The sequence below is a fragment of the Terrapene carolina genome, unplaced genomic scaffold (genome assembly GCF_002925995.2).
Source record: "Terrapene carolina triunguis isolate 2854851 unplaced genomic scaffold, T_m_triunguis-2.0 Scaffold89, whole genome shotgun sequence".
NCBI classification, from domain to species: domain Eukaryota; kingdom Metazoa; phylum Chordata; order Testudines; family Emydidae; genus Terrapene; species Terrapene triunguis.
Window position 1 is genome coordinate 16,558,584 of NW_020664440.1, and position 25,927 is coordinate 16,584,510.

Here is a 25,927-nt window from a genome sequence, read left to right on the forward strand (position 1 = left end):
TAGAGAGAAAGGGCCAATTAACCTTGCGACAGGCTCCCCCTGGGGGAGAGGCAGGGCTGGTAAGCTTTAAATTGCTGATAAAGCCCAGCCGAGGGAGAAGCTGACTAAGGTAGGAAGTCAGGATGTTTGCAGCAGAAAGGGAGCCGCAGCAGAGAAGGCCTGCAGGCACTCCCTGGGCTGAGAGAAGGAAAGGAGAAAACCAAGGCCTGGTCTACACTAGGACTTTAATTCGGATTTAGCTGCCTTAATCCGAATTAACCCTTCACCCGTCCACACTACAGAGCCAGTTAATTCGAATTAAAGGGCCCTTTAAATCGATTTCTGCACTCCACCTCGACGAACGGAGTAGAGCCTAAATCGATTTTGTTAATTCGAATTAGGGTTAGTGTGGACGCACACAACCGAATTACTGTGTTTAAGTTAATGGGGTAGTGTGGCCGCACACCACCGAATTAATGTGGTTTAAAACCGAATTAAGGTGCTTAGTGTGGCCGCGCACAATCGAATTTATACAACCTGTTTCCCAAATTCGAATTATCTAAATTCGGATTAATCCTGTAGTGTAGACATACCCCAAGGGAAGAATAGAAGCCCTGGGAACCTGGCCCTGAGGGAAGGGTGCACCTAGAGGAAGGTGGAGGAGGAGCCTGACAGAGGTGAAGTAGGATCAGCCCAAGGAAATAGCATGAGGTGTAGGACAGTGCAGACTGTGGTTGCTGGCAGAGGTGATGGATTCTTCCTTATAGTGGGGGGTTATGAGGTCCTGCTCCTCCTCTTACCCCCAAGGCTTTGCCCCTCAGCCAAGCTGGAGCCAAGAAGCCCAGACCCTTCCCCCCTCCACCCCCCCCCCCCCCCCCCCCCCCCCCCCCGCCCCGGGGGAGGAGGCCGGAGAGCAGTGCCTGCACCCTGGGCAGGTGGAGGGTCCATGTCTCTTACCCAGAGCCCCAGCTGGGCCATGGTAAGAGCTGCCCAGACAGCTATGGGGAGCTGCAGACCCTCTGTCGGCTGAGGGCTTGGGGTGTGTGGACACAGGCTGGGGGCCACTATCCGGCCTGGGATTGCCAACCCTCCAGGATTGGCCTGGAGTCTCCAGGAATTAAAGATTAATCTTTAAGTAAAGATTGTCATGTGATGAAATCTCCAGCAATACATCCAACTAGAATTGGCAACCCTATTCTGCCCACACCCCAGGCAGGTGAAGGGTCAGTGGCTCCCCACAGCTGCCCGTGCCTCTCTCACCTCAGGCTTGGCTCCCGCTTCCAGCCTGGCTGGGGGATGGGACCGTGGTGGGGAGAAGAGGAGAGGCAGGGGCTAGGCCCATAGTGACAAAGTGGATGGGCCATGGCCCCTTGGTCCCCCCTCTTGCAACATCCCTAGTTGCTGGGCATAGGTCCCTGGGCTGGAACCCAGAGCAGTGGGCAGGCCTGGGTTCCACTACCAGCTACTATGAAAGAGGCACAGACTGGGCAGAGGAGCAGAAGATGACCTTGGATGGTTGTTCAATGGGACTTTGATAGCCTAGAAAGGGAGGACTATAGGGATCTGTCTGGAGGGCCAAGCCATGAAGAGGAATCGCCCTGAGTGATGAAGAGGGAGTATCCTCACTCGAGAGAGTGAGAATGAGACCACGGGGTGAGAAACCAAAGGAACAGGGGTCAGACTGGTTGTGAGCTAATTCCCACACGGGGCCACAAGGAGGCGCCACAGTGGTGAGTAACAGACCCATGTGACAGGCTGTTATAAAGAGGACCATGATCAATTGTTCTCCATGTCCACTAAAGGTAGGACAAAAAGTAATTGGCTTAATCTGCAGCAAGAGAGATTTAGGTTAGATAGAAGAAAAACTTTCTAACTATAAGGATAGTTAAGGATTGGATAGGCTTCCAAAGGAGGTCATAGAGTCCCCATCATTGCAGGTTTTTAATAACAGGTTAGACAAACCTGTCAGAGATGGTCTAGTTATATTGAGTCCTGCTTCAGTGTGGGTCCCTTGAGGTCCTTTCCAGCCCTATATTTCTATGATTTATAATAGTCCAGACACTGTGCATCTTACGGGGAGGGAAAGAATAACGTGGAGTGACTCTGCGGCATCTGCCAGCACTCTGTTTGTTCAAGTTGGCACCAGAAAGATCTCAAGAGGCCTGCAATAGCTCTGGCTCAGTAGTGTTCTGCAGACTAATGGGGCCATATTTATTCTACGGGTAAACTCCATTGATCTAAATACTTCAATGACGGGACTAGGTGGACAGATACCCTGGGATGAACTTGACCTCGGCCTCGAATACTCTCATCATTGTTCTTCGTGTCTCCTTTAGGCGTTTCCTCATGTTCCCTGATCTTTCCATGCAAAACCCATAGCCCAGTTTGCTAGCTTTGACCGTATGCAGAGCGCAGCCAAAGTAGTTCCATCATCTCTTTACTGTTCCCCTGATTACTCGGTTATAGCAAGATAAACATGAGTCACAGGGTGCAGAGCAGTGTTCTAAACCTTTCCAGATTACTGTACCCCTTTCAGGAATCTGATTTGTCATATGTACTCCAACTTTCACCTCATTTAAAAACTACTTGCTTATAAAATCAGACAAAGACAAAGTGTCACAGCACACTGTTACTGAAATTGCTTACTTTCTCATTTTTACCATATAATTATAAAATAAATTGATTGGAATATAAATATTGTATTTATATTTCAGTATGATACTTAAGCCAGTATTTTATTTGTGAGCCTTGTCTGAAGCCCAAGCTCCGCCACCCGGGGCTGAAGCATGTAACTTAGCTTCGTGGGGCTGTCTGTGGTGTGGGGCCCCGGGCAACTGCTCTGCTTGCTGCTGCCTAATACCAGCCCTGCACTTACAACACCCCTAAAACTGTCCCATGACCCCAATAGGGGTCACAACCATCAGGTTAAGAAACACTGATCTAGAGGAGTACCCCTTGGAAGACCTCTGCATACCCCCAGGGGTACACATACCCCCGGTTGAGAACCTCTGGTGTAGAGAATCTCTCACTGGAATGTCTTCTCAAAAAGTAATCTACATCACTGCCTCCATGTGGAAGGTGGGAAAGAAGGCTGTGGGCCCACCGTGCCTGGCAGGTCCCTAGGGGGAAGGTTGGCACCTGGGGTCCAGGCCGGAAGGCCCTGACTTATCTCTGTAAATGGTTTCAGTTCCTTTGAGGGAGGAGTCCAATGGCTGTGGGTATACCACAGCCCCCCCACTGTGAGATCCTCCTGACTCTTCTAATAAAATCGGCATTCACTTGGAAAAAATGAAACTGCTAAATTTGTGATCATAATTAAAAGCAAGAGTTTGGGACCACAGTCTGGAACCAAAGTGAGAGTGTTGTTTTGCACTAAAGTTTTTGAAAACAACTGGCTCTTTTTTCACAGTCCTAGCTGAACTTCATGTTCTTAAGCTTTTGCATCATTAGTGTCTTGCACATGAGCAGTCTTTGGGGGTGGCACTAATGCAACAAGAGAGGCGAATTTGGCTCCAAGTTTGGCATACCTTAGACATACATGTTCAAATCCCAACCCTTCCTCCTCCTAAGGATTACCAGGCAGTTAACTGTATGAGCAGTCTTTGCAGTTTCATCGGTTTTGCTTGTTTTCATCTGCATTTTCTTGGCATCCCAACTGTTAACAAATGCCACCTGCAAAGTCAGCTTCTTCCAGGTATTTGTTCTGGTTCCAGTAGGTTTTTAAGAGCTCTTATAAATAAAACAAGCCAACTTAGCAAACACAAGGAAATTCCAAGTCATCTCAGAGTTTTCTCATTTTACTGGGGTAATGCACCACAAACAGTAATGAAATGTAATCAACAATAATACCTAGTGCATATATAGCACTTTTCATCCTTTGTTCTCAAGAGTTTCACAAAGGAAGATAAGTAAATATCCCCATTTTACAGAGAAGGAAACTAAAGCATTTACGCCCAATCTACACTACAGAGTTAGGTCGAATTTAACCACATTAGGTCGATTTAAAAATGACTGCATCCACACAACCAACCCCATTCCGTCGACCTAAAGGGATCTTAAAATTGACTTCTGTACTCCTCCCCGACGAGGGGAGTAGTGCTAAAATGGACTTTGCTGGGTCGAATTTGGGGTAGTGTGGACGCAAATCAACGGTATTCACCTCCGGGAGCTATCCCTGAGTGCTCCATTGTGACCGCTCTGGACAGCATTTTGAACTCTGATGCATTAGCCGCGTACACTGGAAAAGCCCCAGGAACTTTTGAATTTCATTTCCAGTTTGGTCAGCGTGGCGAACTCAGCAGCACAGGTGACCATGAAGTCCCCCCAAAATTGTAGAGCATAGAATGTTTCTACGCTCCCCCTATCATCTCCGTCCCTGAGGTTATCACAGATTAGAAGGTGAAAAAAATGCACTCGCGATTACATGTTTTCCGAGCTCATGCAGTCCTCCCGCACTGTTAAGGCACAGCTTAATGCATGGAGGCATTCAGTGGAAGAGGCCAGGAAAGAATTAAGTGATCACAAAGAGCGGAGGCAGGACGCGATTCTGAGGCTAATGGGGGAGCAAACTGACATGATGAAGCATCTGTTGGAGCTGCAGGAAAGCCAACAAGAGCACAGACCCCTTATATGTATAACTGCCTACCCTCCTCCCCCTGTTCCATAGCCTCCTCACCCAGACGCCCAAGAACACGGGGGGGGGGGGGGGAGGCTCCGGGCACCCAGCCACTCCACTCCAGAGGATGGCCCAAGCAACAGAAGGCTGTCATTCAAACAGTTTGATTTTTAGTGTGGCTACAATAAGCAATCTGGCCTTGTCCTTCCCTCCTCCCCCACCCCACCCGGGCTACCTTGTCCGTTATCTCATTTTTTTTAATTAATAAAGAAAGAATGCATGGTTTCAAAACAATAGTTACTTTATTTCGAAGGGGGGAGGGTGGTTGGCTTCCAGGGAATTAAAATCAACAAAGGGGGCGGGTTTGCATCAAGGAGAAACACACACAACTGTCACACCGAAGCCTGGCCAGTCATGAAACTGGTTTTCAAAGCCTTTCTGATGCAACAGCAGTGGTGACGGTGAGCTGAGCGGGCTCCATGCTTGCCGTGGTATGGCGTCTGCACAGGTAACCCAGGAAAAGAGGCACGAAACAATTGTCTGCTGTTGCTTTCACGGAGGGAGGGGCGACTGATGACACGTACCCAAAACCACCCGCGACAATGTTTTTGCCCCATCAGGCATTGGGAGCTTAACCCAGAATTCCAATGGGCGGCGGAGATTGCGGGAACTGTGGGATAGCTACTCACAGTGCACCGCTCCGCAAGTCGATGTTAGCCACGGTAGTGAGGACGCACTCCGCCAACTTAATGAGCTTAGTGTGGACATACGCAATCGACTGTATAAAATAGATATATAAAAATCGACTTCTATAAAATTGACCTAATTTCATAGTGTAGAGATACCCTTAGAGGTGAAGAAACTTACCTGAGGTCACACAGCAGGTCTGTGGCAGAGCCAGGAACAGATGCCAGGTCCTTTCATTCTCCATCCGCCATCTTATTCACTGGACCACACTGAGCTGCAAAACCACTTAGGTTACCTTATGCCAATGCAATAGCTAGAATGACTGAGGTGAAAGAAAATGCATTGATTCAATGGCAGGGAAACTAGGCAAAGTTCTGTCCCAGAATCCTTTGTGAAAACAGAGCTCAACAGTGAATTATTTGCTACTTTGAATCTCTAAGGCCTAAGTCTTGCTCTCCTTACTCTGAGGAGAAATCCCATTAACTTCAATGAACTACTTCTGTGAGCAAAGTGAGTGGGATTTGGGCTCTAGCCGGAGCAATATGGTTTTTAATAGTTTATGGCAAGATCATATCGTATGTGCCAGTGCCAAGAAGCAGGATATGGGGGTGAAACAGCCTCCATGAGCTGCTACTCCTTCTCCCATACAGGCAGGCGAAGAAATGGTTGGAGCCATGGGTCTGCCTACCCCACCCACAGTCCCACGGCCAGGAACCAGTGTGGAAGATGAAGTAATGTGCTACTAGTATGGATCAGTACAGATTACTTCCCATTGGGAACAACAGGGGAAATTCCTCCACAATTCTTTCACTGATCTGCTCTTGGAACAGCGTAACTACGGCTTGGTCTACACTTACCCCCCAAGTCGAAGTAAAGTACGCAAATTCAGCTACGTGAATAACGTAGCTGAATTCGACATACCTTACTTCGAACTTACCGCGGTTCAGACGCGGTCCACACGCGGCAGGCAGGCTCCCCGTCGACTCTGCGGTACTCCTCTCGTTGAGCTGGAGTACCGCAGTCGACGGGGATCACTTCCTGGTTCGATTTATCGCGTCCAGACCAGACGCGATAAATCAAACTCGGAACTTCGATCCCCAGCCGCCGAACTAGCGTGGCAGTGTAGACCAGCCCTTAATGTTGTCCTTTACTATGAACTGAAAGTAAACACTCAATCTATCCCTTAGTCTAGAATCCTGTGATTGACTGAAAACAGCAATTTGTGGGTCCACGAAAGCTTATGCTCCCAATACTTCTGTTAGTCTTAAAGGTGCCACAGGACCCTCTGTTGCTTTTTACAGATTCAGACTAACACGGCTACCCCTCTGATACTTGTCTCCTAGCAGTATTTCCCCCTGCTGGCTGTGCATGGAATTATGCACAAATCCACTTGCAGTCAGATCAGAAATACAACTGTGGATCAATTTCTGCTGCCTTAATCACCGGTGTAAATCTGGAAAAACTCCATTTATGTCAATATTTTTACTCAGCTATAGCACCACTGTAAATTTTATCAGAATTTGGCTCTGTGTATCTATTTATAGCCTCTTCTAATCAAAGTGTATTAACAGATTGACCATTTCAGATGGAAGCCTTGTTTATAATTAAACACCGCTATGCATTTTTCCATTGATTTCCCTTCCTCCCTATTTAGAGAGACCTGTTGCCTTTATCTTATTTTCCACTTTCACTGACCATGAAATGCAGCGATTGACGTGTGTGTGTGTGTGTGTGTATCAAAATTTATATATATCACAAATTTATATTGGTTTTGAGCTATTCCAATAGCTCCTTAAGCATCAGTTTGCTGAAATATAACCAAAGTAATAAAAAATATACTTAAGTTTGAATTTCCAGTTTAAAATTCCTTCTAATCATGACACTAAAAGATGGTTATCAGAAGAATTGGTGGATAAAAGGCTAAGGTGGTCAGTGTCAGTGACCTTTTTGACTGGTTTCAATCATCAATTTACTAAGGATGTGGACATCTGAACAAGTCTTGTTGGCCAAGTTAATTCATTAATTACTGTAGACACCTTTCCATGTCACAGATCACTCAGAGCACATCCAGCAATCCAAGCAAAAATAAGAGTGGGTCTAAGACAGGTCTTTCATAGGAATCAATGATGTGTTTTGCACCAGGAGAAAACTGTCAAGTGTCATGGAGAAAATGGTACAATGTAGGGTTTTAGCAGATTTGCAAGTAACTCTTTGGAGATTAGAAATATATGTGGAAAGCATTTCTACATTACATGCAAAAGCAAGGATCAGGCATCTTCTAGACTATTTAGGAACCTCTAGATTAAGTAGGTAGATTACAATCGAACCTACAGGTTAAGTTACAACTTAGAACTTCACATTGTAGTTGTCTTGAAAGTGTGACGCACCCTACTAGTGCTGTGTAAGTAAATCGTCATCCATGAAAAAGTGGGGCATTGCCAGGGCAGTATTGGCATATGCCCTAAAACGTACTGCCTGTTTCCCCCATGGCACTGTTGGTTCCAGCTTTGCTGGCCTGAAGGCATAAACCCAAGCCAGAATTTGGTCCCAAATCCACTAATAATGGAGAATGATGCTGGACCCATAGTACAAATAAAAGCTAGGGAGTGACTGTCCAGCCTGCATTTTTTTTTTAAACACTGTATACTGTAGCCCACTGCTACCACCATTTGATCAGTGTGTGCCTGCCATCGCATGTAGAAGGTCTTGCTTACCAAAGCATGGGCTCTCGCCTGTGCATGCACAGCAGGGGAGTGCAAGAGCCCAGCAGCAGGGGCCTCTAAAATGAAGGGTCTCACCCCATAACATCCCAGTTTGTTTTTCTCTGCCTTGACTCCTCTCTTCCTTCGTTTCCTGTAGCTAACGCTCGTATAGCTGTTCAGTGCTTTAATGATCCTCCCTCCTTGGAGGGACTGAGAGCAACAGCTCTGCAGCCTTCTCAAGTTCGGAGGCTGGAATCTCCTTGATCCCAGGTCTCTGCACGTGGTGGGAGGAAAAGGTGTCCACTCCCACTTTGGCTTTTAATCGTTGTACACATACATACTATGGCTTTCAGGATGGAAGTAGGACTGCTTTGGAAAGAGGCCTTAAGTCGGGACTTCCTTTCCCGCACCCACAACTTTAGGCCTGGAAGTAATGGCAGGTGAAAATAAAACACAGGTGCCCCACTGCCTGACCTATAGTGCAATCAGGGTGTTAGATGGCTGTGTGCCCTTATCATGCAAACTTCAGGCCCCAAAGAGGAGCCAAGGCTGTAAAAACAAGGCCCACTGGCAGCCTACTCCCTTCATTCACTGAGTAAGGACAGAGTAGAACTCGCTCTCCACCAGTCCAAGGGAAGCTTACAAGGGCCAGAATAGAAAAGGAGGCGTGACTGAAAACACATCCAAACTTGATGCTGTATCTCCAGTACATCTGGTGCCCTTTCTGCCTGCTTGGCCACAGCTGATTTTGACAAAAACCCGAGCAAGCTGCAAGCACTTAAGAGACAAACAATGGCATTTTAAATCCATTCAGCATACAAGGGGTTTGGCCCCTTATCACAGCCCGTACAGGCAATGGGAGAGAGTTCACAAACCGACAACAGAAATGAACACAAAAAAGCGCTCAGAACTTAGTGCAGCAGCAATGTAAGATATCCTTCTGTGCTCATTATGGCTTTAATATCCACTTAGATGGCTTGAGTTAATCCTTTACCGGCAAGTAACTAGCCAATCCCAAAAGGTTTTTAGCTCCTGATTAGAATCTGCCGGTTTTACAGGGTGTTGAATGGGCTTTTACGTTGTATCTTCCGTTTAAGATCCTCTTTCTTTTTTAAAAAATAATCTCTTTTGTCCTATTTGCACCACTAAATAATCTTTGCGTACTAAATAATCTTTGTTTTAAGCCCATTTTGACATTTGCTTTTGTTTGATGGGTTGAGGCAGCTCTCTGCATTGCAGACACATGCTGTGTTCTTGGATCCCGAGCACTGTACGTTTCCCAGCAGGGTGAGAGTGCGGATATAACAGACGTACCATGAATTTCTTAGAGATAACGGTGCCTTGAGCTCCACTGAGACTGTCAAAAAATCAGAGTCAAATGAGAAAACAGCATCTTCATTCTGATTTGTCATTGACAGTGAGCAGAGTTGGCAGGTCTTTCTCAGACTGCTTCATCTAGTCTAGGACATACGAGGGTCACTTGTATGGTGACAGTGGGCAGTACGGGCTGCATTAGCCATCTAGGCACCGTAAAGCCAGAGAGAACCACAGGGTCTGTCTGTGTGCAGCAACCTCAATAAGAAATCCTCTTTATAGTCACTGATTTCTGTTTCTTATCTACCACAAGACAGACTGTTGTTGTTCAGCCGCAAACTATGGGGTTCAGAAACTGAAGCTTTAGCATGGCCAGCAGTCACCAGGACCTGCCAGCGTACGAGCTACAGGTCAAAGAACTGGACCTAGAAATGATATGGCAAATAAGCTTCAATAAATCAACAGAGGTGATAAATAATGACCTGCGCACGGCCAACTTGTGAAGAGTCAAAAAGGTTAAATTCCTCCAATAAATTACTCACCATACATTAGTCACCGTGTGCTATGAGTTACACCTTCGCACAGCCCCACACCTGTAAGTCTGGGTCCAATTCAGGCCACAGACTTAGAGCAGAAGCACAATGTTGCTTCAATTTCCCCCCACCCCAGTCAGACTGGCAGTGACCTTAGGGTGTTTTTGCCTTCGTCTGCAGCATGGTCACTTAGCAGGATGTGTCTCAATCATTTCCCGGCTACTGCAGGGGCCTCAGGCCTCGGTGCTCCTCAGTCCCTCCTGTTCTCTGCCTGTGGCACATAGTCTAGTTTCCTGTGGACTGTAGTACTTTGAGCTAATTTCGTGCACGGGTGCTGGGCAGCGTCGGTGGCCTGTGATATAGAGGAGGTCGGATTAGGTGATCCCTTCTGGCCTTTAACTCCTTGATTCCCTCTTCAGGGACAAGGTTTTTTCCAAGGAGACATGCTGGAAAGGAAGATGTCAACAGGAGACTAGACTGCCAAAAAAAAAAAAAGAGATAATGAAAGGCAGTTACTGGAAGGACCCAAGAGAGCTAATAAGCAAGAATGAGCCAGAGAGGATTAAGTGATTAAGGTGAGGAGGGGCAGCAATTTTTGTGAAGATGAGAGAAGAGAGGGAAATAGCTGTAGGGGAGACAGATCTGGCACTGCAGGCAGTAGGCAGGGAGCAGGGCAGCTGAAGGCAGCAGTGAGAGAAATCTGATGGGGGTGTATCTTCTGTAGAATCCGCATGGAGGTGCCAAAAGTGATTAATCATGAGGCAGGGAGGAAGGTGCAGTTAGTAATTTGTGGCAGAGAGGGCAGACGCAGCGCCACAGGGACACTGTAGAAAGAGCGGAGGACAGGGAGCACAGTGGAATGACGGTGCCCTCTGAAGGTCATTCTGAGCCGCAGACAGGGCCACATAGAGAACACAAGACAGCCAGTATGCGGGAGGGCAACCATGGCTTAGCTGAGGCTGCTCATCCCGACGATACACACAAGGGTACATGCTGGAAGCTTGGGCTTGAAAAGTGACAAAAACCCCAGCAGCCAGGTCCCTCAGTTTTGAAAGAGGATACCAATGTTAGGCCTGGCCTACATTTACAATGTAGGTCGACACAGCTACAGGGCTCACGTGTGTGAAAAATCCAAACCCCCAAGTGCCGTAGCTATGCCAACCTAACAACCCCAGGGTAGAGGCAGCCAGGTTAACAAAAGAATGCTTCCATTGACCTAACTACCATTACCTGGGGAGGTGGAGTTCTTACAGCAACCAGAAAACCCCGTTCCCTTGCTGTAGGCAGCATCTGCACTATGGGGTTATGCCAGCATTGCTACAGTGTCATAGGTATGCTGCTATCGTCCCCATAGTGTAGACATGGCCTAAATCAAGCTATTGGCGGTCATACTCAGTAAGATGGCAACTTAGATTTACATCTACATCTTAAGGTCTGTGTTAGGGCTTGTTTACATAGGGGAACATACTGGCATATCTATACCAGTGTAACTCCCTCAACTGCTTTAACATACACACACTCAAACAGGAGATGGGCAGGTTCTGATGTGGGATAGGAGGGCATGAAGCAGGATGGAGGAATGCCCCCCGCTTGCTAAGGTCAAGTGCTGGAGACTTCCCCATGTCACACACCATCGTTCGGGCAATCAGGAGCCAGATTAGTGGTTGGAGGGCAGCAGGCACAGTTGTATCATGGTCCTATGGTGCTCCTGTCCTGCTCCTACTGTGTGGTGTTTATTATATATCTAATCATCTTTCTAAAGATGAATCAGTCTGCTCTTCAAATGCTTCCTGCCAAAGCAGCTCTCTGCATTTCACGAGAAATAATCTGCACAAGCTAATGTTAATGTGCTAAACTTCTTAGATGGGTGTGCACATCACAAGAGGTTGAGCAGATAGCATGCAAGACTAGAGTCAGGAGACCTGGATTCTATTCCTGACCTGCTAGGTGACCTTCACTTCACCTCTCTGTTCTATTTCCTTCCCCATCGTTTGTGTGTCTTGGCTATGGAGATTGTGAGCTCTTTGGGGTATGGCGTGACTCTTACTATGTGTATGTACAGCACCTAACACAAAGATCTTGATCTCCGTTGTGGCCTCTAAGTGCTACTGTAATAATACTAACAATCAAATGGCACGAACTAGTCCCCTCCGTTGGCAGTTTCGCCAGGGTCCAAGAACTGAATGGGGCTGCAGGCTGAATCACTGCTAGACAAGAATCCCACCAAGTCTGGGTTTCTAAACCAATTTAGTTACATTAGTGCTACTTTCTTATGTAAACTGGCAACAGAATTTTCAAAAGGACCTAAGCGACATAGGAGGCTAAGTCCCATTTTCAGAAGTCACATATTTTCAAAAGTATTTAGGTGCCTAAAGATGCAGATAGGCATGTTTGTAACTCTCACTGGGCACCTGATGCCTAATTCTCACTGATTTCATTAGGAGTTAGGCACCTGGGCCATTCTGAAAATCCCACTAGCACCTTCTGCATCTTTAGGTACCTAAATACCTTTGAAAATTTGACCCTTGGACACTTCTGAAAATTTTACCTTGGTCTAGGTTTAGAGATCCATCATTGTATTTATATACAGTGCACTGTACTCCAGGCAGCTTTCAAGAGCAAAAAGCAGTGGGACTCCTGTCCACCTGGCTTGGGTGCTTGGGACAGGAGGATGAGGGAGACAGGAGGCTGAAGACGGCTAGACAATTATAAAAAAAACCAAAATATTCTTGACAAGTTAGAAAAAAAAATCCATTTAAACGCAAACAGAGGTGTTCTTTACAACTGCTTTCAGCGACTCAGCACATCCCCAGCTGGTCCAGTAAGCACTTCCCCCCAAGGAGCCCTGGAACAGCCGACTCCTCCTGCCTCTTAGAAGAAAACATTTGGGAATCTATTGAAGCTTGGCCTGCAACAAAACTTGGGAAACGTTCAGATCCACATCCCAACTTTGTGAAGGAGGCTCAAAGCAAGACTTTAAATCCGATTAGTCTCTGCTATGCCCTTTGCACAGGTGTAGATGGCCTTGAAAAATGGGCATAAAACACTACCAAGTTACCATGGTTTTGCCTTCACGTTGCGTGCACCCTGCAGACGACACCACAAAGTGCATCAGGGCTGAAAAGAAACAAGCTCCTAATCTTTTGAGATCTAGTTATCAACAAAAAATGTACTGGACAATCTTGAACTGTAAACAGTGCAGAGATGTATGAATGGCCATAACAGATGTGTGAAAACAAATAAGTTGGGAGCAGTGGGATTCAAAGAGAATTCCAGAGGGTGATGAACTTCAGCCTCTGGAAAGTTCACTCTGGGAAATTTGGAAAGGAAGTTCAGTCTGGCAAGATTTCCGAGGTATCAGAAAAGCAGATTTAGTAATTGCATGAACGTGCTCATCAGTTGCTAGCCCAGGATCTCCGGTCCTTGTGGGATAATCCTTGTATTTACTGTGACTTAATACAGAGGAACAAAAAAGTACATATTAAACTGGAGATCTAAGCATGAGGCGTCAAGATAATTAATAGTATAAAACGTGTTAAGACAAAAATCCTGAGCTTGCATTATACTTTACTTTGCTGTTCGGGACCTTCCGTTTGCATAAAGCTGCAAGCTGCCAGCACCTAGGCAAATATAGCCCATCTGAAGAAGAACAACTTGTGTTGCTCTGTCTAGCACCCTCTATTGGCCAACTCAGAGTGATGTTAACACCACTTAGAAGGAAACCACACCCGTATCTTCTGTTGCTGCGCAATGGCCACAGCATTATGGGATGCTTGAGCGGGAACAGGAACTTCTTCATCTAGGGATCGATACCAGACACCTCAGTCTTTGGTTTCTTGCTGGGGGCGGGGAGCTCCTTTTTATGCTTACTTTCTTTTGCCTAAATTGCAAAATTTCCATTAATTATAATTAAGAGTAGAGGCATTGGTTCCACTTGCCTGGGTGCCATTTGAGTTAGTTCCATTCTACCTATCTCAACTTCCCCTGCAGGTTCAAATGGATGTCATATTTCCCATCACTTACTGGCATAACTAAGTGTCATGTTACTGTGTACTTCAAACAGCTGCCATGTTCCTCCCCAGAAATGGCTGCATTTCAGTGGGAGTTTCACTTTTAGTTTTTAAATGGTTTGGGAAGGAAAGATGCAGCAGACGTGCGGAACAGCCCTATTCATAGTAAGTTCTCTTTCTATTCCTCAGCCTGGAGGGGGAGGAAGAGCATTTTAACAAACTGATTTTTGGTTCTAATGCCATCGGCTTCAGTACAGTGAACTCCTGACTTACACTAACTAAGCGAGAGGAGAACCAGGCCATTTATGTTGGATATGAACAAATGTTAAATGTAATTTTAGAAGTACACACGATAGCTTAGTTAGGACAGATCCGCAGCGGATACAAATCAGCAGTGCTTCATTCACATCAGTGGAGATATGCCAGTTTACACCAGCTGAGATTCTGGCACAAATGTTTCTTCTCTTTGCATTTTACCCATGTGCCACGGACTAAAGGAGGCTGTTTCATCTCTTTCAACAGCTAGTCTTGCCAGACAAAAATGCCACTTTAAACATTTTAGGCCTCAATCACTGACATCAGTCGAATTCTATCTGGGAGGGATAGACCTTTAATTTTAAATACAAGTAGAAAATTAATTGTTACCCCATGTGCTGACTGGGACAGTCCCCCAGTCTGTTCTTGTACTGATGACTGGCTAGTCACCAGTGGCTCATTGCTAATTAGCCATTACTTAGGTCTAGCCCCAAACAGCCCTGTTCAATGGTATTCATAACAGTGCTGTTTGAGACAATATTCCTGGCCAACGTTCCATGCTACTGCAGCGATGGCATTCCGTCAGTGCAAGCGCCTGGCTTACACACTGGACGCTATCTGTCTGCTCAGTAGGACTCTGAGTTAATTTAGCCAGCTGGGCTCATCTTTGCTGCCAAACACAGTAAAGTGGCAGCAGTTTTCAGTTCTAGTCTTTCCTTCTCCTCGCAACACAAACAATTCACGCACCCAGCCTCTCATTTATTTTCCAACCATAAAGATAGCAACCCCTCTTCTGTATTCTTAGTCCATGAGCTCAACTCACCCCGAATGGTGTTCGAGTTCAGTCCTGAAGACATGGTACTGGGCTATCAATTTTTCTGAACCAAATGGCTAACTCAAGAGCAATACCCCTAAAGAGAAAGAGCCTCTTTAATATAATAATGAATACACTGTAAGTTAATATACACCATGAACACACAATCATTCATAGCAAGACCATACTCTCTGCTCCTTTAAATCCCTTCTCAAGGCTTACTTTTGCTACGAAGAAACCTGTCATCAGGTCGGAAGGGGAAGGGTGAAAATGAAAAACAAAAAGTATATTTGTACATAAAAGTTATATTTATTTTTGTGTTTTCCCTCCCAGCTTTATTAATCTTGTCTTCAAAGATTTCAAACTCATTGCCCATCTTGGGTTTTGTGCAGTGCTCAGCACACGGGCCCAGTCCTCACTGAGGTCTTTGGACACTACTGTAACATCCTTCTTGTTTGTTACTAATGTATCAAATAAATGCCTAGTAAGGCATATATGCCCAGAGGATAGTCATTTCCCCGAGCACAATGTTTATATTCCAGGTGTTTTGAAATCATGACTAATATTTGAGAAAAGTTAAGCAGTTTTATTCAACAGGATGAGTTCACATCCAACCAGTGGCTTGATCTACATGGCATCATCAGCATACATGACAGAGGATCCAATCAGACATTCTAACCAAATGGCATTTTATCATACATTACAGAGACAATATCCATAGGAGGGACAACAATCATTATACAAGGCAGTTTCTAAGGTTTTCTGGCATGAACAAAAAACAGCCACTCAAAAGCAGATCAGAATCAGGAGGTCTACTGACATATTGTGAAAACTGCAACACTGCTAGTAAATAATACAGTCCAGGATTTACAAAAAGAATCTATCAGGTATACTTCAGTCTAAGGAAGAAAAGTGCACTGTCATTATCATTAAAGGGACTGGCACAATTACAATGGTCGCTTAGGAGCATCTATACAGAACTAATATCAGCGTGGGTGCAATTGCTTTAAAGTCGGCACCGTTAAATGCATCAATGGGTCAACAGAAAGACCGCTTCACTGAGCCACTGGGGAGACAGGCCAAAGGAATGGCTACACTGGTGACTACCTACTCCTGGGAGTTAACAGAAGTAGTTTTGATAGAGCAAAAGCAGGTTATTTTGTGGAGGAGGCAAAGACTCAGAGCAACTGAGAGAGCTGATTCGAGACTTTTGAATTTGCTCTGCACAGCAGAGAATCAACTTCTCCTTAAAGAGTGCCCTTTCCTGGCCCATCCTAGAGACTTGGGCTTTCTGTTGATGTCTCCATATTATAATCAAATGGGTGGAACAGTTTTCATTTGAAACAAGAGAAAATGATCCAGGTGAGCATGTCCAGCTGCTGCTTTGACCAATTTGTAAACTGTAAATTTCACAGTACCCTTAAGTGAACAGAACTGAGATCATATTGAAGGCTACAGTCTATAGAAGTACAAATGATCAAGATTAAGTTACTCAAAACCTATGAGTAGGTTCCAGTTATGATGCTTGTACAGCAAAATGCAAGTGGTTTAATTTTGTGCTGAGCTGAACTACAGAAAAATACATATTTTTTAATTTACAGTAGTTGCCCCAAACTGCAATTTGACTGCAATATTAAAAAGGCATCATTTTTTCTTTAAATTTAATAAAATGTCTTTTTTAAAGGACTTGAAAAGCAATACACCCACAGCACAACATAACGGTACATAAGAAATCATGATCTGTATACAGCTCCAAGTACATTAATTCCAAGCATTTGTTCCGGTGCTCAAAAGGCACTTAAAGATAAGAAAACAAGCATTAAAAAAAAGCAAAAATAAAAGGCAATAATTTAATGCAAAAGACACTGGAATTTGTACCATATCTTTTAAAGGGGGGGGGGAATAAAGATAGTTTTGCTATTAAGTCATTGTTGAAAATATATATATAAAAAAAGTCAGACTACCAAAGTGAGTGTTCTCCAGGAACTAAGTGGAAAAAATTACTGGCAATGATTATACAACAATTGTGCCAAATGGGGGCTTTTTCACTTCCCCTAAAAGCACATTTGCTGGTTCATTACTAGAACAGACTGACAGACCGTTTGAACATCTGCTGCCCATAATGACAAAGGCAATGACCTCAGGGTTAGGAAAGGGGGAGGGGAAATCATGATGAAAAATAATCATCAATATGAAGTAATTGTGGTAATTACAAATGTCAACAATGTTAATAGACAAGTACGTAAACACCATTTCCTCTTGTAATACTATATTGAGGAACAATAGAATCACCACATACAGTACTTTCCCCCACACACACACTGTACACTGAAGGTTAGGTTTGTGTTTTTGTTTTTATTTTATTATTTTTTACATTGAGCTATCTACTAAGTGCAAAGATTTGGTGAGTGGCATTGGCTTTCATCTAATTTTAACCTATTTTCTTTTTACAGTTTACATTTTAACAGTTACTTTCCAGCATTTAAGCAAGTACAGCAATATATAACAGACTAGAACAGGCAAGAGACAGTTAAGAGAAGAGGATATGTGGAAGTGAAACATGCTTGTGCACTGGACACAGAATAAGAACGAACACCTAATCAGTTCCATTGGATTTGTGTTAAGATTCCTCTATATCCAGTCAAGTAAATGTTACCTTGCACAAACTATAGGGCTTCCCATTGTTTTATGCACATGGATAAGTTATGGATTGGACTCCCAAATGAGAGGTGCTAACATGATAAGATTCAAAGGGCTAGATCACCCCATTGGTCTTTTCCATATGTACATTCTCTGACAGAAATATTGAATTGTTCACCTGGAGACGTGAAGGATTCTGCATTCGGTGGTGGCTCTGAGGTGTCGGATAGAAAAGCAAAAGAACGTAAAAAACATGCGATGGGATGCTGAAAGAAGCTGAATGTTAATCTTAACTCCCAACAAGGCAGCAAGGTTTGTTCACTTATTTTGCTCAATGACAGCTACTGCAGCAGAAATCAGATTAAGGGAAAGGAATTAAGGTGTGAAAAATGCTAGTACAGCATCTGTGCGGCGTTTGAGTGAGACTCTGAAACAGCATCTGTTTCACGTTCAGATGACATATGATTGTATGGAAAAAAACAAAATTAAACCACAGGTCAATTCTATGAAAAGCTGGTCAAGAAATAAAACAAAAAAGAAAAAAGAAACATGGAGTGTCTTGTATTCAGCAATTAGATAAGAGACTTAGTTATCAGACAAAAAGTATCATGCAACCCCTAGTTCTTTCTGCATATTTTTTCTCTAGGTTAAATGTTCAGAGGAAAAATAAAATACAACTTCTTTTGCATAAACTCAAACTTCTGTATTATATAGTACAGTACAGAAAGTGCAAAATATCACCCCATCAGATCAGTTATGCGTCTGATATGGTCAAATATGGCTCATGCTTTTCATGCAAGAAGACAATCTGATTCAAGACCCTCGTGTACTGCTGTGCAACTTTAAATAAAGGAATGTTATCTTTTCAAAGCCTCCTTGCCTGTTTAGTCCCAATTTGTTAAGATGTCATTAGTTAATAAAAGGCCAGGGGAGAAGGGGAAATGAAACATTTCAATACTTTATAAGTTAGCCTATTTATTTTTTACCACAGGTCTCTTACTAGTCCTTGTTGGTTTGGAAATCTTCAAGACAACCCAAGTTTTGTGGTTTCTTTTTGTACACACCTAACACTGTGCTATGTCGTGGAGTAGATATTTATACACTTTATCCCTATATATGAACTAAAGGAATAAAATGTTTCATTTGGCCATATCATATTCTGTACAACCTACTGGCTGGGTAACAGCCGCAAGATTCAGACGTGAAACGAAGAAATCTTAGGACTGAATGCAAAGAAAAAGAAATCCACCCAGCTTGCTGAGAATGGTCACTAGATGCATTTCAATTTCTTCTCTGTAGGCCAATAGTTGAGCAAAAAACAGCGTGTCTTCTCTTCTTTTTAAATGCCAACTACTGCAGAATAAAAATTCCAGGATTGATCTTGTATTGCTTGATGCTCAGTTGCTCCACACACGCACGCGCACACACAAGTATTCTCAAAAAAATTAAAATCAACCAAAACTCTAGAGAGGAAATTTCAGGGCAAGTTTCTGAGGTAAATCTAAAAAAAAAAAAAAAGTATTGAACTTTGTACACTTTATATATACTTCTACACAGATTGTATATTCTCCAGTGACAATACGCAGGACAGCCATCTTATTCTGCCATACAGTTTTACTGCAATCTTGGTAAAATGCTTCTGCATGGATGTGTGTATCTATAATGGAATCGTTAGGCCTCAGGCCTACGCACTGGTTTCCCTTCTGAAGTTTTCTTCAGAGCGTAATTTTTCTGTCTTTTCCTTTTAAAGAACGAGACTGCAGAGTTGCGATTTCCACCCAAAAAATATCCAGATATTGACTTTTTTCCACTCCTCAACTAAGAATCCCTTGCTGCAGAGCTACATGGTGCCTGATTTATCCGAGGAGCTATTGGGGAAAATCTTCTCTGTAGGCGTCACTGCAGGACTGCCCACTCCTGAACTGCTACTACTGCTTGATCGGTGTTGAACCACCGGTCTGACGGGTCTCATGGGTGGAGGCCTAAGTTGAGCCCCAGCAAGCCGGGCTGAGAGGGCTGGTTTAAAAGTAGTCATCATTTCAGTGGTGGAGCTACTGCTGCGTCTCATGGCGGCATCAGGGTCTCGGATCATGATGGTGTGAAGTGGGCTGGCAGGTTCTGAGTTGACAGAGCCCCCCTGAGGAGTTTTCATTGGCTCCAGGGTGTCAAGGACGACATCAGGGGCCTGCTTCACAGTGTTCTGTCTCTCGAGCTCACGCAGCTCATTCAGAGCGGTGCTCATGGTCTTCTCAATGTCCTGTCAATGCGATAAGCAAAAGTGTCATCAGCATCCCTGCATTTTAGCATTACTTGGGCTTTCCTGCATATCACTCTGCCGTCCGGTGGAGCTTTACCCCTGGCTCAGCATCAGTGCAGTTGTTTTCTGCCTCCCTATGGCCATATGCCCTTAAATCCTGAGAACTGCTGAGCTTCTGCAACTGCACTGACAGGAGTTGCTGGTGCTCATCACCTCTCATGAGCAGGCCTCTAAAGGAGGAGCTGGCTCTGAGAGGAGATGTAAAACCCAGGTCCCGACCACTGGTAGGCACCATGCATCTCTGAAATCCTGCACCTTTGACATCAATGGGAGTTCTGGCAATGATTTCAAAGGCAGAAAGTCCTAAACGCCCCATAATACCATGTACAGTTAGCCCTCAGAATCTAGTGAAATTCCAGGTGGGGGAATTAATTTTTGCCTACCTCCCCTATGCAGTTTGTTTGATACAACATTTTTCTCCACTCTCTGACCTAAGTTATCATGCAGTGTTGTTGTGTCTCTCAGCAGCTACCAAGCTCTACTCTAGAGATGGCTGCATTTCACTGATGGGAGACATATCCCTTGCTGTATCTACTTTTACAGATGTGTGGTAAGTCTTAATTATCTAATGTTTGTAAAGTGCTTTGTGATCTTTGGATAGTGTTCAAAGTATTATCATCAAAAAGAGGGAGTCAAAAGGTCACTATCAGCCAGGTTAGGACCCAGCTAGGCTTTGTTAAATATAGAAGATTTACAAAATTAGCAATATTTTCACAGGGCCAGATCCTAAGCTGGTGTAAACTGACATTGCTCCATTGATTTTGTTGGAACTACTGATTTATACCAGTCGAGGATCTGGCCCGTGATTTTAAAAAAAGACGAAGAAAACCATTTTATATTTTGGTCTGTTCTTAGTTGTGATATATCCAGCCCCCCCAGCAGTGTTTGCAACTCGGGTGCCACTACCATGAGCTGGTGCATGAAAAGCAGAGTGTGAAACTGACAGAGGCAGATTGGTTGCCCAGTGCAAACAAACAGCAATGCAGGAAGTAAACAAAGAAAATCCAGTGGTGGAAGAGGAAATGAGACTGTAATAATTCTTTAAATATACTGGACTTTTTTAGCTGGACTTTTTAGTTTGCCAGGACCAGCAAACAAACAACTAGAAATATTCCCAGGCTGAAAATACACCAGCACACGCCCATGTGACCTCAGTGGGAAAATGCTGGTAGGAGAGAGCAGCCCTGAACTGTTCTAACTTACTCCAGAGGCTGAACTGGGCTCTGGGGAGTGCAAAGGTGGCACGAGGCACAGCTGAGTCAGACCCCAGAGCATTTACGTGGAAGGCTCTGCTTTTCACTTAAGCTACCGCAGGCTATAGAAGTTATTTCTTTCTCACCAATGTTCTCGCCGCTGGCATTTCTTCCTACATTGGGAATAATAGGCTCAAGTAGGAAAGGGCCAGTTCTCATGGTAGTGATTTGTGAAGCATCGAACAAAGAGCTCTCCCTGGCATACGCGGGATAATAACGTTTTACATGGTTCACTGCTTTGAATAGTGAACTGGACCAGCTGCCTGGAATACAAAGAGAGTCCCTATTTTCCTGAGAAAAAGCAGGTCTGGAATAATGGTATTTACAACAAATCCATTATTGAGAACAAAAATATGGCATATACCTTTAAAAATAAAGCAGACACATGACTTAGGCTTGGTGTAGCAAAAGTGTCATAGTAACAATGAGCAACAAAGGAACAACACGCCCGCATCAGGCAACAGCCCTCATAGAAGAGACTGAGGTGTGAAAAGCTCAAGCAGCGCTACATCAAAACCAAACAGCTGCACAAAATCTCTGGGCAGCCCAACCACCAACCTGCACAGAGGGAGGAGGCAGAGTCCAGAGAAAGAAAATGCTCCCCCACTCACACCGTCCGGCCAATTCTTCTGAAAGACTGCCCAGCATGCCAACTTCCTCGAATCCAAAGGCACAATGTGCCTGACGTTCCACCGCCTTGCATTGTGTGCCATCACTGACACCTGTGTAAAGCAGAGGTAAACTCCGGATTCTCTACTCTCAGTGGAGAATGGCACAGTTTTACACCTACTTTCACAGGAGTCAATAGCTACACAAGGTGCAAGGCAGCATCAGGACCTCTGTGGTCATGTTTGGATCACAAATAACACTCTCTGATCTTGTATGTATCTGTGTATCAGTGGCCCACAATAGACCCCAAAGCACCTTGCAATTTTGTGCCCTGACTCTGGTATGAATTCTGTGAGGTAGAGTTGCCACTGTTGTGAGTTGGGTCTGCAGCTGAAGGACCTTAGCTTCTGATTTCAACAGGTCTCACGGGCTACGTGTAGCCTGGCTGGTACTTGGATGAGAGGCATCCTTTAAAAATTAAGAGTACTTCAGGATGCGTTGCTGGTAAATTAGGAAGCAGTAATGAATCAATAGCGAACCCACTGTGCAACATACTGCTAGGGGGCACTGTGTCGCTGGAGAGAACATTTTTTGGATTAGACATAAAATGGGAGGTCCTGGCCACATATGGTTACTAACAAACCTAAGGTGTGTTTTCCAAAAGCAGGGATGTTAGCCCTGATAACGCGACCAAATTCTTATTGGGGTAATTAAGTTCTGTCTCTTTAAATCCCCCCTAAAGTTCTAAATAGAGACAGTATTCCTCTTTACTTCCTGTCCTGTCCATGAACAACCACCACATTTCTTCCCACAGGTGGCTGCAATTCAGTGGTTGGTGAAGAGATTCCTCTAGATAATTGTAAAGGGCTTTGAGGTGAAAGGCACTTTGTACTGTATCTCCAGTCTCCACAGCAAACAGAGACATCTCACAGCCCTCTTACCTCTGCAAGTGCTTCCGCTTCCAGAGATTTCTGATCTCCAAGACTACTGTGCCGAGTAGACCCACAGGTCGATCTCAGTGGGTGGCCATCAGACAAGGCCTTCCTGTCTGGATAATTGATGCTGCCAGCGCTGCCAAACGTGGCCATTCTGCGCTTCTCAGGGCTCTCAATCCTGCCTCTGTTGAGTGGTATTTTGTGGGGGCTGCTAGGACATGCTGCTGCTCGAGGAGGGGTGTCTATACCAGGACCCATCCCCCTTGGGGGGCTATGAGTGTCCCCTCCACTCCGACGACGAGGGATGGCTGCGCCATCAGATCTCAACCTTACTCTGCAAAGAATTTATTGAAAGGAAATTAAATTGGATCATTATCTGGCATTTCAGATTTGATTGTATGCTGCAAAATCCCCAGTGGATCAGCTCTAAAAGCCCATATCAAGTCAAAACACAGATCTTTCACCATGAGAAAACCCAGCCAACAGGAGTGCTACAAATTTTGGAGAGTGCCAAGAAGTGGCAACCATAATATTTTGGAGGCTGTTTGGATTGATGGATCTATTTGGCTCCCATCTAGTTTAAATATGGCATAAATGGTACAAGTTGTTCTCTGGTTCTTACTGAATCGTGACATTCTAATTATCCTACCCTAAATGGTGTGCCACACTCAATTTGTCTTTCACAGTACAAGGCCACCCGTACTTTCATACCAAAGTGGATCAATTGCCCTACCGGCCCATTACTCCCCCAAATCCATAGTCTGGAATATGATCTGTCGGAGACTGGATGTCATTCTTTGATGAGGCTTTATCATCCAGCAAGGGTCCACTGCTTGCCTCGCTGTCTGCCTTCTGACTCAAACTGTCGGAGAATGCATCATCCCTATGAAAAAAATGAAACTCTGTATCAGGCAGGCAGATAACTGAGTGCCTCACACATGAAAGAAGAGTGTGGCCTCTTAACATTTTCATGCCTTTGGAATCCTAATGCATCCACTCCAACCAGGGAGGAAAATAACATTCATTAGCACCCAACAAGGAGAGAGTGGGGTCTAGTGGAAGAAAAGGAGGCCGGGAATCACAACTCATGAGTCCTAATCTTGGTTCTGCCACTGATTCATTGTGTCACCTGGGGCAAGTCCCTAAACTAGAAGTGGCCCCAGCCGAAATCTTGGCCTGAACACCCTCAAACCAGATCCAAAATTAACTGTACCCGAGCCCCAGATCCAAACTCCCCTGAAATTAGGGAAAGTTTGACACTAAGCTTCATGGCTCAGGTCTATCTCTACAAACCTCCCTGTGCTTCAGTTTACCCATTTATAATGCAATCCACAGGGGCATGGTGAGACATAATGAGTGAATGTTTGTCGGGGCGCTTGGATCCTTGGATTAATGGCCAACTAGATGCAGTGTAAGCCTCAAAGATACAAGTCGATGGTGCAGTGCCAACTGACACCTGCCAAGGATCTAACAGCGAGTCTGGACTGCTCAACTCTGTTCTTTTATGAAGCCAATGACTGATGTGTTTCAACCCTCTTGGAGCTTTACTAATTATTTAGGTGCTGTTGTAATCTTGAACAAGAAGCAGCATCTGAGCCAGTAACAGGAGAAAGGTGCATGTGACCAGCTAGAATCTTGGCAAGGAGACAAAAAATAAATGCAGCACGCGGCTCGGTTCAGTTATCGGCCACCCCATGGAAGGTACAAATATCTTCACACCAGTTACTTATGAAACTAGGAAGCAGTGTTGGGGAGCAGACAGGCAGCCTAATTGCTCTGGTAGGCAGAAGAGCGTTTCATGGTAAGAAACCCAAACCCTCAGATGTGTGCTTTCCTGAAAGGCTCAGCTGGTAACAGGACATGAGCAGAGGCCCCATGTCTTTCACATCTTTGGCCATCAGGAGCTGAGGGTACAGTGGAAGGCTGAAACTTGGAGCTTGGGACAAGGTCCCTGGATGTTCTGCGTCCCTCTGAAATTTCTGATAGTCACGGACCATTTATGGCCTGATCCAAAGTCAATTAAGCTGGTGGAAAGACTTCAACAGGCTTGGGAACAGGCTAACAGCAAATGCTCTTTTGTTTCCTTTGCCACCAGGGGAGCTCTGTATGTAACATGCCTTTGGTGTCTGCATTAGCTTCTTCCCTAAAATTTCCCACCCAGCTCCATTGTTCTACTGTACAATGGCTGCTAGCACTTTAACTACAGTGTCATCTAAACCAGTGGTTCTCAAAGCCGGTCCACTGCTTGTTCAGGGAAAGCCCCTGGTGGTCCGGGCCGGTTTGTTTACCTGCCGTGTCCGCAGGTTCGGCCAATCACGGCTCCCATTGGCTGTGATTCGCCGCTCCAGGCCAATGGAGGTTGCAGGAAGCGGCTTGGGCCGAGGGATGTGCTGGCCACCGCTTCCCGCCACCCCCTGTTGGCCTGGAGCGGCGAACCGCGGCCAGTGGGAGCCGCGATCGGCCGAACCTGCGGACGTGGCAGGTAAACAAACCATCCTGGCCCACCAGAGGATTTCCCTGAACAAGCAGTGGACCGGCTTTGAGAACCACTGATCTAACACCTCCTGTATCCAGAGCCCAGCCCCCATGTAAGTTAGAGCAGTCGTGGCTTTTTCCTCAGATGCCTATAGCCACTCTGTGGTCTCAATAACTGGAGCATGCACGCACCCTCTTGCCTCTGACATATCCCTGTGCCAGGGTATCCAAGGAGGGGCTGGCAAAAAACTGCCTGCACCTGCTCTATGCTGTGCAGGTAACACCTGTGCACCAGGGGAATTCCCAGCTCAGAGAATCTGGCAGGAGTGGTGCAAAGGGGCTGGAACAAGGTCGAGAATTGGACTGGTTTTAGTTTAACGTTTAATCATCACTTGAAAGCGGGGGAGTGGGAGGGCGTCAGATTAAAACAAAAGAGCGTGATGAAGGCTGTGCAAATTGAAGAAAGGCCTGTGCACCTGAGGGACTGCCAATCCCTCCTGGGAGAAATAAGCACCCTGGCTGTCCTCTATGGTCCGATGCTGCAAAGTGCTGAGAATCTTCAACTCCCACTGCAGTCACATTGCAAAAGGAACCCAGCACCGGCCAGGACTGTGCCCCAAGTTTCTGATAAAGGCCCCAAGGAGCCCATCCTTGCAAATCCTGCCCATCTTATTTCTTGGAGAGGAAATGCCCTGCAAGGGTTGTCCAAATGGAGTTTTGTTTCAGTCTTTACAGCAAAAAATAAATGTCAGTTGATGGACAAAAATGCTGTAGATATTTACTAGGATT

The 25,927-nt window shown here is 45.1% G+C and overlaps 1 protein-coding gene across 2 annotated transcripts in view; it reads right to left on the reverse strand.

Annotated features, from left to right (window-relative positions):
• Positions 1 to 15,474: 15,474 nt before the first annotated feature.
• Positions 15,475 to 25,927, reverse strand: part of SRGAP3 (SLIT-ROBO Rho GTPase activating protein 3) — a 225,978-nt gene continuing 215,525 nt past the window's right edge. For both annotated transcript variants that reach the window (XM_024217104.1, XM_024217103.1), the window contains exons 20-22: positions 23,397 to 23,546; positions 22,670 to 22,997; positions 15,475 to 19,806 (exon numbers count right to left, since the gene is read on the reverse strand). In XM_024217104.1, the coding sequence (XP_024072872.1) occupies positions 19,390 to 19,806; positions 22,670 to 22,997; positions 23,397 to 23,546 (895 nt within the window). In that variant the 3' untranslated portion in view covers positions 15,475 to 19,389. The remainder of the gene's footprint in view (positions 19,807 to 22,669; positions 22,998 to 23,396; positions 23,547 to 25,927) is intronic.